Below are 13,946 nucleotides of genomic sequence, written 5' to 3' on the forward strand. Positions count from 1 at the left end.
GAAGCCATACCTCCTATATAATAACTTAATCTGAAATAATGGCTAATTTTACTAATCTATAGGAAACAATTACTTATCCTGATGCAGACTAGAATAACTATACACACCTAAACAGCAGGGCACATTGGTCGTAGACTTCACTGGTAGATGTATGTCATTTGTTTTGTCCAACATGTAACAGGAATTGGGCAACCAGGGTCCAAGTCAACAGACACTCAAGCACTGTGATCTCCCATGCTGGTCTCCACACAGTCTGTTGGACGCAAGCTATGGCCTCAGGGCTGTTCCATGAGCTTGTCATGCATAAGTGATAAAGCTACATGTCTGGGGTGCTATGTACATTATGATGTACTGTATGGCATCACCTTGATGCTCAATGTACTGTATGACATTTAATGGAATGCTGTCTGTACATTATGGGAGTCACTGGGGTGCTGTATGGTGATGATGGGATACAGTATTTCCTGTATGATGGTAACTAGGATGCTGTTTGTGCTGTATTGTCACTAGGATGCTCAATTTAATGTGTGGCAATCCCTGGAATGATCCCTGTACTTTATGGTGGTAACCAAGCTGCTCTCTATACATGTGGCGGTAACTGAGATGCTCTCTCTACTGTATGATGATTACTGGGATCAGGGGTGTAGCAAGACCTATGGGGGCCGCCTTAGCAGCATTTCCAAAAGCCCCCCGTGGCAGTTTATTTTGCAGTTTATCCATTTTGATATTTGACTACTTAGCCAACATGCAGGATTCACTAAAAATCATTTAATGAGGAAAGATGGAGGTAGAGATGGCTGGGTCAGTGACAGCAGATGCCCTGCAGCAGCACTGAGGCGGCCTGGTCCCCATAACAAACCCATTCTCTGCACCTACTGTCTGAGATCTGCTGCAAAATTGGACAGGTGCGTAGGCATATACTGGGTGTTGAATCTGCGTTCAGGTCTCCAGTAGGATTGTGTCAACAGTCTCTGGTCTGAGTTGGAACCACAGAGGATTGGACAAGTGTGTATCCATCGTAAGTCATGCAATGTCCTATAAGATGAATAATTTGCTTTATCCATTGTTGCTTTATCCGGGCCAAAATTTGATAATAAGTCCTTACCTGAAGATGTTATTCAGATTCTTTTTCTGAAGATGTTACTGTTCAGAACATTATTGGAAGATATCATGCAAAGTCCATATCAGTAGTTGTTATCCAAAGTCCCCTAAATAAGGCAGGAACTACTCAGAGTATCAATGCAGGACAAAATGGCACCACAAAATGGCTGCCAGTAGCTGGGCATCCTTTATATAGGACTGTGACCTGCTTTGTGACATCACAATGCATGCAGGCAGCAGCTAGAGATGGCTGTAGCTTAGATCAGCTCTGGCCCAGATGCCCTGCAGCAGCACTTTGGTGAGAATAGAAAAGCCGGAGCTCAGGAAATGGCAGTGTAACTCAGTGCAGGGAGAGAGTCTGACCCCAGAGGCGGCCTGGGCCCATAGCAGTCGCACTCTCCGCATCTACTATAGCTACGCCCTTAACTGGAAAGTTGTATGGAAGGCAGAAAGATGCTCTCTGTATTGTATGGCTGTCAAGTTGGCAGTTTGCTAGCACCACTTATGTTTATGTTGAGACGACTGCAGATATATCTGCCATCGGCTGTGCAGCAAAACGTTCACAGACATATTGCTGGTACACACTGGCCGACGGGCACCAGATATATTGGCGGATCAATTGATCAGCCATTATATCTGTCAGTGTGTACCCAGCTTAAGACTACTCTTAATCTTGTTACACACTATACGATGTGTGTACCCACCGACTGCACAATGTGATGAAACAATATATCGCGCCGGCCGTACACACTACACTTTCCGGTGTACGACCATGCAAACTGAATATTACTTAAAGAAAAAGAGCTCAGTATATTGAAACAAGTTGGATACATTACAAAATCAGTTATGAATTTATCCACTAGATGGCAGTAGTGTTAAAGAAAGTAATCAATTCACAACTAGCTGGGATACCCGGGCATTGTCCGGGTTGAAGACTGGATCCTGAGGTATATCTGCAGCCATCGTTTTTTTACATTGTCCTCGCCTATAACCTGGATAACTGTGTAAACTGGGACTAAATGACAGTGCAGGCAGCGTATTCTCATACCGTTTGGAATGGGGTATATCAGGAGCAGAGGGACTTGCAGAACAGAAATCAGTATAGCTTCCAAAGTCACTTGAGTTTCAGAAATCACTGCAGAACAGAGGGGGTGATACAACTGCAGACGGATATGATATGGCAGCTGTAATATGGTAATGCAGCAGGAGGCGTCATGCATCCTGCATGCATTACTGATCCGAGCTGCGTCCATGGACGCAGCATCGGATCATCTGCAATCCCGTCGGCCGGCTGAGTGACCATGGGGTCACGCAAGCCGGGCATCGCAGATGATTAAAAGAGGCCAGGAAATCTCTGTCAGCTTACAGAGATCCTGGCCTCTCCACTCCCCCCAACAGTGGTGACGCCTCCATTTTGGGAAACGGAGGCCCTCGCTGCCAGCTCCCCGCCCAGAAACAGCAGCAGACTGCAAATCACTGTCAGTCTGCTGCCAGAGTGCATGCGGGATCACCCATACTACACATACACAGTACAGGCACATAGGCAGATTCCCGATAATCTGGAATCTGTGTGATCCCTGTCACTGCGTCTGCAGCTGAATCACCCCCTGAAATCACTCCGCAGACCAGCTTTGAAGACCATGTTTAGCAGGGCTGCCATCATGGGGGGAATGTCGGGACTGGAGTCCCATTCCCAGACAGAAGAGGACCCAACCGCAGTGGCACTGTGTGGCTGCGATCAATCTCCTCTGCTGTTTGTAATCTCTGTATGCTATTGGCAGGTACACACTTGTGCGACCGGCAATTGTTCCGATGTCCAGGGACACCCTGGACATTGCATGATTGCCGTTACACACTGGAGCGATTAATGAAGGATGGAATGATCACTCGTTCTGTCCTTCATTAACATGTATGGCGCCACAGGGGAGCGCTCATGTCGTTCATACACAGTACACGATATGCACAATTTGACGTTCCGTTTTGGTCAAATCGGAACAACATCGCTCCAGTGTGTACCCAGCTTAAGCTTTGCCAGGATCAAAGATGGTGGATTGATTATGCTATCTGCCACAGTCTGAATGTGTCGAGTGATGAGCTGCTCATGAGCCTGCCACAGTGTGACAGTGTGTGTAAGAAGTCAGCCCCCCTCGGCCCCAGAACCTGTGTAATTTAGGAGTGTTTCCTGCTTTTAGGGATTGTGTGACAGTGTGTGGCCCTGATGAAGTTCAAACCTAGGCAAAACCTAATCCTGGTCCAACTACACCACCGTGCCAATTTGGTGGAGCTATGTACAAAACTCTGGCCGTGCATAAAGGACAGACAGACAGACACACTTTCTCGCTTATTATCTAGATAATTTTATTTATATAGCTCTTTTCTTTAATGAGTCACTCTTATAAACAAGCAGGAGAACAAACATCAATTACTTGAAAACAGCAGACCGTACATCTAATAAAACCAATCCATGTACAGACACAGCGCATAGTGAAATTTGTTTTGCCTAGGAAAACTTTTTTTTTTTACCAGAAACAGAACCAGAATTTTGATTCTTAATCCAGAAAGAATGAGTTAAAAAAATACATGGTCAGATTTGTTGATACCCCTTAGAAAATATGATAAATAACTGTATGGTGATATTTGTTTATGGAGACATTGGAGTAGATACCCCACGCCCACACAGCACTGGCCACGCCCACACAGCACTGGCCACGCCCACACAGCATTGGTCACAGCTCTTCTGCTTTTCACAATAGGCCCTTTATTAATTTCCAGCTCCAGGCCAATGTACCCATTAATCTGTCTCCATCTTTAAGACCATCTCCAAGCAGCTTGATGTTCCTGTGACTACAGCTGCAAATATTAAGAAATTTAAAGTCCTGGGGACTGTAGCCCACCTCCCCGTATATGGAAAATCGACCCCACATTAAACGAAGGATAGTGAGAATGGTAGAAAAAGAGCCAAGGAAAACTTCCAAAGAGAGACAAGCTGGCCTCCAAGGTCAAAGCACGTCAGTATCTGATCGCAGTATCCAATGCTTTTTGAGACCCAGGAGGACTCCACTTTTGAAAAAATATAAAAAAAACGTCAGACTGGAATTTGCTAAAACTGCATATTGATAAGTAACAATGCTTCTGGGAGAATGTCCTTTGGGCAGATGGGTCAAAACTGGAGTCTTTGGCAAGTCACATCCGCTCCTATGGGCCTGATTCAGCAAGGATCGCGTCAGCAAGCACGCACGCAGTTCTGCAGCGAAATTATGCAAATGACTGCGATCGCAATGCTTCCGCAGCACATGATAAAGACGCCCACTTCCCTTTACTCACATCCGTAATACCTTGCAAGCTTGTGAAAACATTTGTACCATCAGAGCCTCGCACACAATTAAGGCAGGTCAGACCTTACCCAGGAATTCCTAAACTTACTGTACGCTCCTAGAGCTCATGCTGCGTATGCTGATGCTGTGGCTAATTTATGCACGCCTCTGTAGCGGCTTTGAAACGCACTGGCATGCCTGCATTTCTCCTACCACCTCCCCGTCACCAGCCCCAAACGGTACTTCCTGTCAATCACTATGTGATGGATCTGCATAGTCATTGTGATATCGATCCCGATCGCAGTGGCTTGTTTGCGCACTGCGATGGATATGCAGAAGGCAACAATCGCCCGGGTACGTGTGCGTTACTGCACTTGCGATACTTGCTGAATCAGGCCCAATGTTTTCAGACAAAAAAAATGAAGATTTCAAAGAAAAGACCAGCTGTGAAACATGGAGGAGGCTCGGTTATGCCTTGAATCAGTGCAGGAGGCAATGAAATCTGAAGACTGTCAAGACATATACTGCCCAGTGTCAGAAAGTTTTGGCTCAGTCACAGATCATAGGTCCTCCAGCAGGATAGTGACCCAAAACACACTTCTAAAAGAACCCAAGGATAAACGAGAACAAAATATTGGACTATTCAACTGGCTTTCGATGAGCCCTGATCTGAATGCTATGAAATATCTATGGAAAGAGCTGAAACAAGCGCCCATGAAACCTGAGACAGCTGGAGCTCAAGAGAAGTGAGCCAAACTACCTGCAGTGACTGAAGGTCCCATCCAGGGCCAGATTAAGGGGGGGGGGCGACAGGGGCGATCATCCCTGGGCCCCCACACATGGAGGTGCAGCCGGTGGCTTGCACCGGGGTCCGCTCTCTGCACTCGCCGCTAGTGTAGTGTAGACCGCTTTGAGCGCGGTAGACACTACACAGTGACAAACACACAGCCGTCGGCTGTGCAGAAGCACCGTCAACCATAGCTAGTTACAATACTGTTAGAAGACGTCCGTGACCTGAAAGCTGCAGGTAGCATGGAACGTGATGGTGTAACTAAGTAGTTCAACTGTGGTATGGCAACAGGGCAGATGGGATAGTGCTCCCTCCCCTTCCCAAGACCCGACGCTCACATTTTGAGTTATAAGCATCTATGCGCCCCCCGCAGCCCCTGTCCATATGCTTGGTTTCATAGACGCTGTCATTATCACCGTGCACCAGTCCCTGTCTGTGTTCAGCTCTGCATACCCAAGAAATCTGTCTACACACCCTCCCAGATGCCGCCAAGTGGTGTACAAATCGCAAAATGGTCATGTATGCAAATCTGAATCCGTCCCAATGTGCCAATTCTGCCATTCCGAAATAACACAGGACAATTAAAGTAAAGATAACCTGTTACCTACACAAAGTGGATGAAGCAATTTTGTGATTTTAATTTCTATCCATGAGAATGCAGCAGATCATATCACCATGATCTAGGGACGTCACTTAGGTAAAAAATAATGGTAGCCTCAAAGTTGCTTCAGCGGCCTTCCAGGGGAGGGGGTTTGGGTATTCCTGATTTTAAAAAATATTATTATGCTGCGCAGCTCTCTCATTGTGCTCAGTGGTGTAACTTCAATGCAAGGAAGGTCTGGGTTGCTATCAAAGCCGAGGAGCTAGGACTGACTACTGTATCCCCCCTCTTATGGCTACCTAAGATTCATCGCCCCCGACAGTTTCTTCCCACCCTGTAATTTCCCGTTCTTTAGCAATTTGGGATTTAACCAATAGATGTTTTAAGTTAGCACCAGTCCCGTCCCCTTTGATACCATTATTTCACAATCCATCTTTTCCTCCTGGTTTATGCAAATCATTTCTTACTGCCTGGTCATCGGGTAATATCTATTATGTAAATGATATAACTATAGATACTAATTTCCCACAATTTTCTGAAATCCGGGATAGAGTAGCAATTCCATCCAAAGATTTTTTTCGGTTCTTACAAATTAGACACTTCCACTCCAAAATTAGCTCGATTCTGATTAGCAGTCCTTTGACTTCTTTTGAGTCTATATGTTGGAGACGACCCTCCACTAGGTCTTATTTCTACGATTTATTCCTTACTAGGGGAAGAAGTAAGCTCCAATCGGGATTCTCATTCAATTGGCGTGGGAACGAGATTTGGGGCACTCTATAGATGCTGAGGATTGGACGGAGATCTGGGACAACGCTGCCGCCAGTTCTATTTGCATCAAAATCAAGGAAAATATTTGTAAATTGCTATATCGATGGTATAATGTACCATCGCGGCTACAAGTAATGTTTCCCGATGCTTCAGATAGATGTTGGAGGGGTTGTGGTGGCGAGGGCAATTTTTTGCACATCTGGTGGACTTGTCCTAAACTAGCTGGTATATGGCAGGAGGTTGTCGATCTCCTCTCGCGCCTCTTCGAGATCACGATTCCCTCTGATCCTCAGCATTTTCTACTTCCCTTAAATCTACCCTCTCTATCCCGATTTCAGAATAGGTTATTCCGACATATAGTATCTGCTATGACCTGCCAAATTGCAGCGGATTGGAAAAACCCTCATCCTTCTCCAATGCAGGCAATATTATCACGTATCTGGTATATATACAAGATGGAATACATGACCGCTTTATTACGTAATACATCAAAAACTTTTGATAAAATATGGTCCCCTTGGCTGTAGGGGTGTGCACCAGCCACTTTTCGTGTTTTGGATCTGGATCTTTCTTCGTGTTTTGGATCTGGATTGGTTTTGCCAAAACCACCGTTCCGTGTTTTGGGTTCTGGGTTTTGTGTTTTGGATCTGTATTTTTTTTTTAAAAAGAATAAAAATAACTAAAATCACAGAATGTGTTGGTTTTTCTGCTCCTATGCTATTATTAATCTCAATAACCTTAATTTCCACTCATTTCCAGTCTATTCTGAACACCTCACAATAGTGTTTTTATGTCCAAAAGGCTATGCTAAGTGACACGAGTGGGCGGCACAAACACTGCCCATCTAGGAGTGGCACTAAAGTGGCAGACAGGATGGCAATTTGAAAAACTAGGCCCCAAACAGTACATAATGCAAAGGAAAAAAAAGAGGTGCAAGATGGAATTGTCCTTGGGCCCTCCCACCCACCCTTATGTTGTATAAACAGGACATGCACACTTTAACAAACCAATCATTTCAGCGCCAGGGTCTGCCACATGACTGTGGCTGAAATGATTGGTTCGTTTGGGCCCCCACAAAACAAACTGGCAATTAATCTGTCCCTGCACAAACTGGCTCTACGGAGGCAAGATGTCGTCCTCATCCTCCTCATCCACCAATTCCTCACCCTCTTCAGTGTTGTGTACATCCTCATCCTCACAGACTATTAACTTGTCCCCGCTGGAATCCACCACCACAGGCCCCTCTGTACATTCTGGAGGCTGGTCTCCCTGGAAGAGTTGATAATTCATTTTTATGAACATCATCTTCTCCACATTTTGTGGTAGCAACCTCCTATGCCTTTCGCTTACAAGGTTCCCGGCTGCACTAAACACTCTTTCGGAGTACACACTGGAGGGGGGGGGGCAACTCAGGTAAAATAGAGCCAGTTTGTACAGGGGCCTCCAAATTGCCTCTTTTTCCTGCCAGTACATTTACGGACTGTCTGACATGCCTACTTGGATGCTGTCACCGATGTAATCCTCCACCATTCTGTCAATGGTGACAGTATCATATGCAGTGACAGTAGACATGTCTGAAATTGTTGCCCGGTCATTCAGTCCGGACCAGATGTCCAAACTTGGTTCTGCCTGCCCAGCGGGTTGCTTAGGATACCTAAGTTTTTTCCTGGCAGCCCCAGTTGCGGGAGAAAATGAAGAAGGAGCTGTTGACGTGCCACGTTCCGCTTCAGCTGACAGTGTTTTCACCAGCAGGTCTTTGCACCTCTGCAGGCTTGTGTCGGCCGGAAAGAGAGACACCACATAAGCTTTAAGCCTAGGATCGAGCACGGTGGCCAAAATGTAGTGGTCTGATTTCAACAGATTGACCACCCTGGAATCCTGGCAAAGCGAATGAAGGGCTTCATCCACAAGTCCCACATGCCGAGTGGAATCACTCCGTCTTAGCTCCTCCTTCACTTTCTCCAGCTGCTTCTGCAAAAGCCTGATAAGGGGAATGACCTGACTCAAGCTGGCTGTGTCTGAACTGACTTCACGTGTGGCAAGTTCGAAGGGCTGGAGAACCTTGCACAACACGGAAATCATTCTCCACTGCGCTTGAGTCAGGTGCATACCCCCTCCTTTGCCTTTGTCATAGGTGGATGTATAGGCTTGAATGGCCTTTTGCTGCTCCTCCATCCTCTGAAGCATATAGAGGGTTGAGTTCCACCGCGTCACAAACTCTTGCTTCAGGTGATGGCGGGGCAGGTTCAAGAGTGTTTGCTGGCGCTCCAGTCTTCGGCATGCAGTCGCTGAGTGGCGAAAGTGGCCAGAAATTTTTTGGGCCACCCAAAGCGTCTCCTGCACGCCCCTGTCGCTTTTCAGAAAATTCTGCACCACCAAGTTTATTGTGTGAGCAAAACATAGGACGTGCTGGAATTTGCCCAGATGTAATGCCCGCACAATATTGGTGGCGTTGTCAGATATCACAAATCCCCAGGAGAGTCTAAGTGGGGTAAGCCACTGGGCAATGATTTCCCTCAGTTTCTCTAAGAGGTTGTCGGCGGTGTGCCTCTTACTGAAACCGGTGATACACAGCGTAGCCTGCCTTGGAAGGAGCTGGCGTTTCTGAGATGCTGCTACTGGTGACGCTGCTGCTGTTGCTGCGTAAGGTGATACATCTACCCAGTGGGCTGTTACAGTCATATAGTCCTTAGTCTGCCCTGTTCCACTTGTCCACATGTCCGTGGTTAAGTGGACATTGGGTACAACAGCATTTTTCAGGACACTGAGGACACTTTTTCTGACGTTTCTGTACAGTCTCGGTATCGCCTGCCTAATGAAGTGGAATCTAGACGGGATTTGGAACCGGGGACACACTACCTCCATCAATTGTCTAAATCCCACTGCACTAATGGCAGATACCGGACGCACGTCTAACACCAACATAGCAGTCAAGGCCTCAGTTATACGTTTTGCTTCAGGATGACTGCTGTCGTACTTCATCCTCCTCGCTAAGGACTATTGGAGGGTCAATTGTTTAGTAAAAGTAGTGGTGTTCCTACTTCCTCTCTGGGATGATGAACAACTCCCAGCAGCAGCGGCAGCAGGAGGCGTAGCAATGCAGGATCCTCCTGAGGAATCCCGGATAGGAGAGTCAATCATGCCAGTGACATGGCCTGCAGGACTACTTCCGATCCTGACTAAGGAGGAAATTGACGAGGAGGGAGTTGACGGTGTGGTTTGCAGGCGCTTGGATACAACAGGACAACGGGATTTAGGTGTCCCTGGACTGCTTACGGTCTTAGCCAAAGTTTCTGAACTTGACAGTGCCGTATAAGGGAGGATGTTCCTAGGTGGTTAACGTCCCTACCCCTACTTATTTCACCTTTACATATGGTACATATGGTAAGACAGTTGTCCGGATTTGGATAGAAATATTGCCAGACCAAAGAGGTGGAATGTTTGGTCTTCTGCCCAGGCATGACCGTGATGGGCTTTTTCATCCCACGGACAACAACTGTCTCCCCCGGAGCCTGATTTAAACAAACCACATCACCATCAGAATCCTCCTCGCCAACTTCCTCCTCAGCTCCAGCTACACCAGTATCCTCATCCTGTTGTACTTCAACAGTGACATCTTCAATTTGCATATCAGCAAGTGGACTGTGGGTGCTCCTTTCAGCACTTGCAGGGGGCGTGCAAATGGTGGAAAGAGCCACCTCTTCCCGTCCAGTGCTGGGAAGGTCAGGCATCGCAACCGCCACCATACTTGGACTCTCCTTGGGGATTTGTGATATCTTCTTAGAATGCACAGTTCTTCGCTGTGCTTTTGCCAGCTTAACTCGTTTGATTTTTTTAGCGGGAGGAGGGCTTCCATCGTCATGTGAAGCTGAACCACTAGTCATGAACATAGGGAAAGACCTTAGCCGTTCCTGCCACTCCGTGTCGTAAATGGCATATTGGCAAGTTTACGTTTCTCCTCAGATGATTTAAATGTTTTTTCAAGGTCATTTTCCTGAACTTTGTCATTTGGGATTGTATGTGCCCTCTACTATGACATTGGGCATCGGCCTTGGCAGACGATGTTGATGGCATGTTATCGTCTATGTCATGACTAGTGGCAGCAGCTTCAGCACTAGGAGGAAGTGGTTCTTGATCTTTCCCTATTTTATTTTTATCGAAGAAAGTTTGCTCCTCCATTTATGTTATATTGATATATACGTGTGGCTAAGGCGCACACAAACACAGAAAATATTTTTTTATTTTTGCTGGAGAGTAGTGCACTTTGTGGGTTACACCACCCTTTAAGAAATGAGCCAAGCGGCTCTTTACTTATGGGACACAGGCGCACGCTTGGCGCTGCTCCTTTGTTGATGCACGTGCAGCTACAGCCCACACAATTCACAAAGACAGAAAAAAAAAGAATTTTTTATTCTTTGTGGAGCGCACTTTGGGAGTTACACCACCTTTTAACAGACAGACGCACGCTTGGCGCTGCTGCTTTGAGGATGCACGTACAGTGCAGACAATTCACAAACACAGAAGAAAATGTTTTATTTTTGTTGGAGTGCACTTTGGGGGTTACACCACCCTTTAACAGACAGACGCACGCTTGGCGCTGCTCCTTTGTTGATGCACGTGCAGCCACAGTGCACACAATTCACAAACACAGAAAATATTTTTTTATTTTGTTTGGAGTGCACTTTGGGGGTTACAGCACCCTTTAACGGTCAAGCCAGCCGGCCCTTTACTTATGACACAGGCGCACGCTTGGCACTACTTTGTTGATGCACGTGCTGCTACTGCGCACACAAACACAAAAAAAATATTATTTTTTTTTTGCACTTGGGGGGAGCACCCCTGATGGACAGAGCACCCCCTGGACAACACTACAGCACCCCTTTAGGACTGGGACACTGCACAGGACTTTGGAGTGGACACAGGGCCTGATTCAGAGCCGGACGCAATTAGCGCTCGCTCGTCCAAAAATAGGGGTGGCTATTCAAATGAACCGTTCGCTCTTTGCAGTCTGTTCACGCCTCTAGGTCTGAACGAGCAAACAAAACTTGCGGTCGTTTTTTTGATAAATACGCCCCCTGGCCGCTCGCATCCTACTTCATGTCCGCTATTTATTAGATTAATTGAGTACATCAACCAGTGTATGAACTGCTCGCTATTCTTGTGGTTGGTTTTTGCTACCACAATCTTGCGAGCAGTTCTGGCTATAAAATAACCCAGTGACGTGGTCAATGACGCTGCTGTTTTAATTATGCACACCCATAAAACGCCCGTTTTGACCTTTTAAGCACGCCTGCGTTCGGATCTCCACTCCCCGCTTTCAAGCACCTTCCCCTGTTACCACCCACATACGCCTCATTCTGTCACTCAAATTATCAGGCATTCGCTATTTTGCGAGCACATGAATTTCGACCGCACTGACTGGTTCGCGCATGCGTATAACGATCTGTACGCATGCGCAGTTGGGCAAACATCGCTCGGAGCGAACGAGCTGCCGCTTACGAGCGGCTCTGAATCAGGACCACAGCCCCTATGGACAACTGACTGCACAACACAGTCCAGCCAGCCCCTATGGACTTTGGAGGAGTGGACACAGCCCCTATGGACAACAGCAGCACAACACAGCCAGCCCCTATGGACTTTGGAGGAGTGGACACAGCCCCTATGGACAACAGCAGCACAACACAACCAGCCCCTATGGACTTTGGAGGAGTGGACACAACCCCTATGGACAACAGCAGCACAACACAGCCAGCCCCTATGGACTTTGGAGGAGTGGACACAGCCCCTATGGACAACAGCAGCACACTACACTACACAGCCCAGCCAGCCCTAACACCCACTCTCCCTCTTCACTGTCCACAGCCCAGTGAGAAAATGACGCGGGTACCTTATATAGAATCCAAAACCCGCGAGACCCGGAAGGCGGGATGATGACGTTTTGCCTCGATTTCGGATCCGAGTCAGGCGGGAAAAGTTGAGCCTGACTCGGATCGGCCTTGGATCGGGGGGGTTCGGATTTCAGAAATCCGAACCCGCTCACCCCTACTTGGCTGACATACCAACATATTTCCTCTCCATTCAACAATTACATTTTCCTTTTATATTTTTTTTTTCACTATTATATTTAGATTTAAAGAGAGTGATCCTATATAGAGTCCACCCATCCTTTTCTCCTCTTATTCTCCTTTGTCTTTCTTAAAGTTTTTCTTTTCCTTCTTTTCTCTTTTATCTTTTTTTCTATTTTTAAACGGATTGCCACACCGTTGCTGCAAGATATCTCTCTTGCTTCTATATTCCCTATTTTCTTATACTGAGAAAATCTATTATTATAAATTATATTATTGTTCTGAAATAGTACAGTTTCTATTATAAAAGTATGTTATGTGCTTTAACTTATTTTTGAATGTTGGAAATTACTATTTTTATGTGATTTGCTCAATAAAAAGAGTTTATATAAAAAAAATATATAATAATAAATAATGGTAGCCTCTATTGTGTATTGGAAATCAGTCTCTTTGGGAATGAGTCACAGAGAACATTACTGTGCTCACTTACAGTTTACTTTACTTCTTTGCAGCATCATTGTCGAAACTGTGGAGACATCTTTTGCAACACCTGTTCCAGTAATGAACTTTCACTACCATCCTACCCAAAGCCTGTCCGGGTGTGTGACACTTGCCATAACTTACTGCTCCAAAGATGTTCCTCAAATTGTTCTTGAGATTCCATCTGGCTTCGCAAGTTGTTTTTGTTTTTTTACGGTTTAAAAAAAATAATAAAAATCGGTTTTCTACGTATAAATAATTATTTTTGCCTGTGAAAAATATTCTATAAATGTGTATTTTTCTGTTACTGTATTCATAAAAATAGTAATATGCCATACTAACAAGCTATGAAGTTAATAATCAATTTTACTACAACGCAACTCAAAATATTTTTCTGTATGTTTGTACTAATAGTGGAAACTCATACGATTTCTGTACTTTATTTTTCTGACATGCTTTTTGAAACCATCCAAACTGATTGTAAGATAAATAGAGAAATTTGACTTTGTTTTACATCACAAAAATGCTGATCACATTTGTTATCAAACATTATTTGATATCGCAAAAGAAATAATAGAAATTTGTCTACTGATGAATGAGAATGTATGTGGCTCATTTATTTTCCATGTGTTGTGAGCGTTATATAACTTTATCTACCAGGACATATTACATTTCCTCTCTATTCCACTCCTTTTTTCCATTATTTACATGGATTCTCTGATAATCTCCTGGTATTATTGAACCTTTATAACAGAATAGTATTCAGTAAGAGAATTTGTTGTACATGTGAAAACTTTGCTCAGCTGTTAATACTACACACATAT

General features: G+C 45.4%; 1 protein-coding gene across 2 annotated transcripts in view; it reads left to right on the top strand.

The window, feature by feature from the left end:
• RUFY1 (RUN and FYVE domain containing 1) overlaps positions 1–13,727 on the top strand; it is a 96,840-nt gene extending 83,113 nt beyond the window's left edge. The window contains exon 17 of one of the 2 annotated variants that reach the window (XM_088447188.1): positions 13,155–13,727. In XM_088447188.1, the coding sequence (XP_088303314.1) occupies positions 13,155–13,298 (144 nt within the window). In that variant the 3' untranslated portion in view covers positions 13,299–13,727. The remainder of the gene's footprint in view (positions 1–13,154) is intronic. The other variant, XM_088447187.1, reaches the window with a different exon arrangement.
• Positions 13,728–13,946: the final 219 nt, after the last annotated feature.

Source organism: Taudactylus pleione, unplaced genomic scaffold (genome assembly GCF_031769625.1).
Source record: "Taudactylus pleione unplaced genomic scaffold, aTauple2 ptg000422l, whole genome shotgun sequence".
NCBI lineage: Eukaryota > Metazoa > Chordata > Amphibia > Anura > Myobatrachidae > Taudactylus > Taudactylus pleione.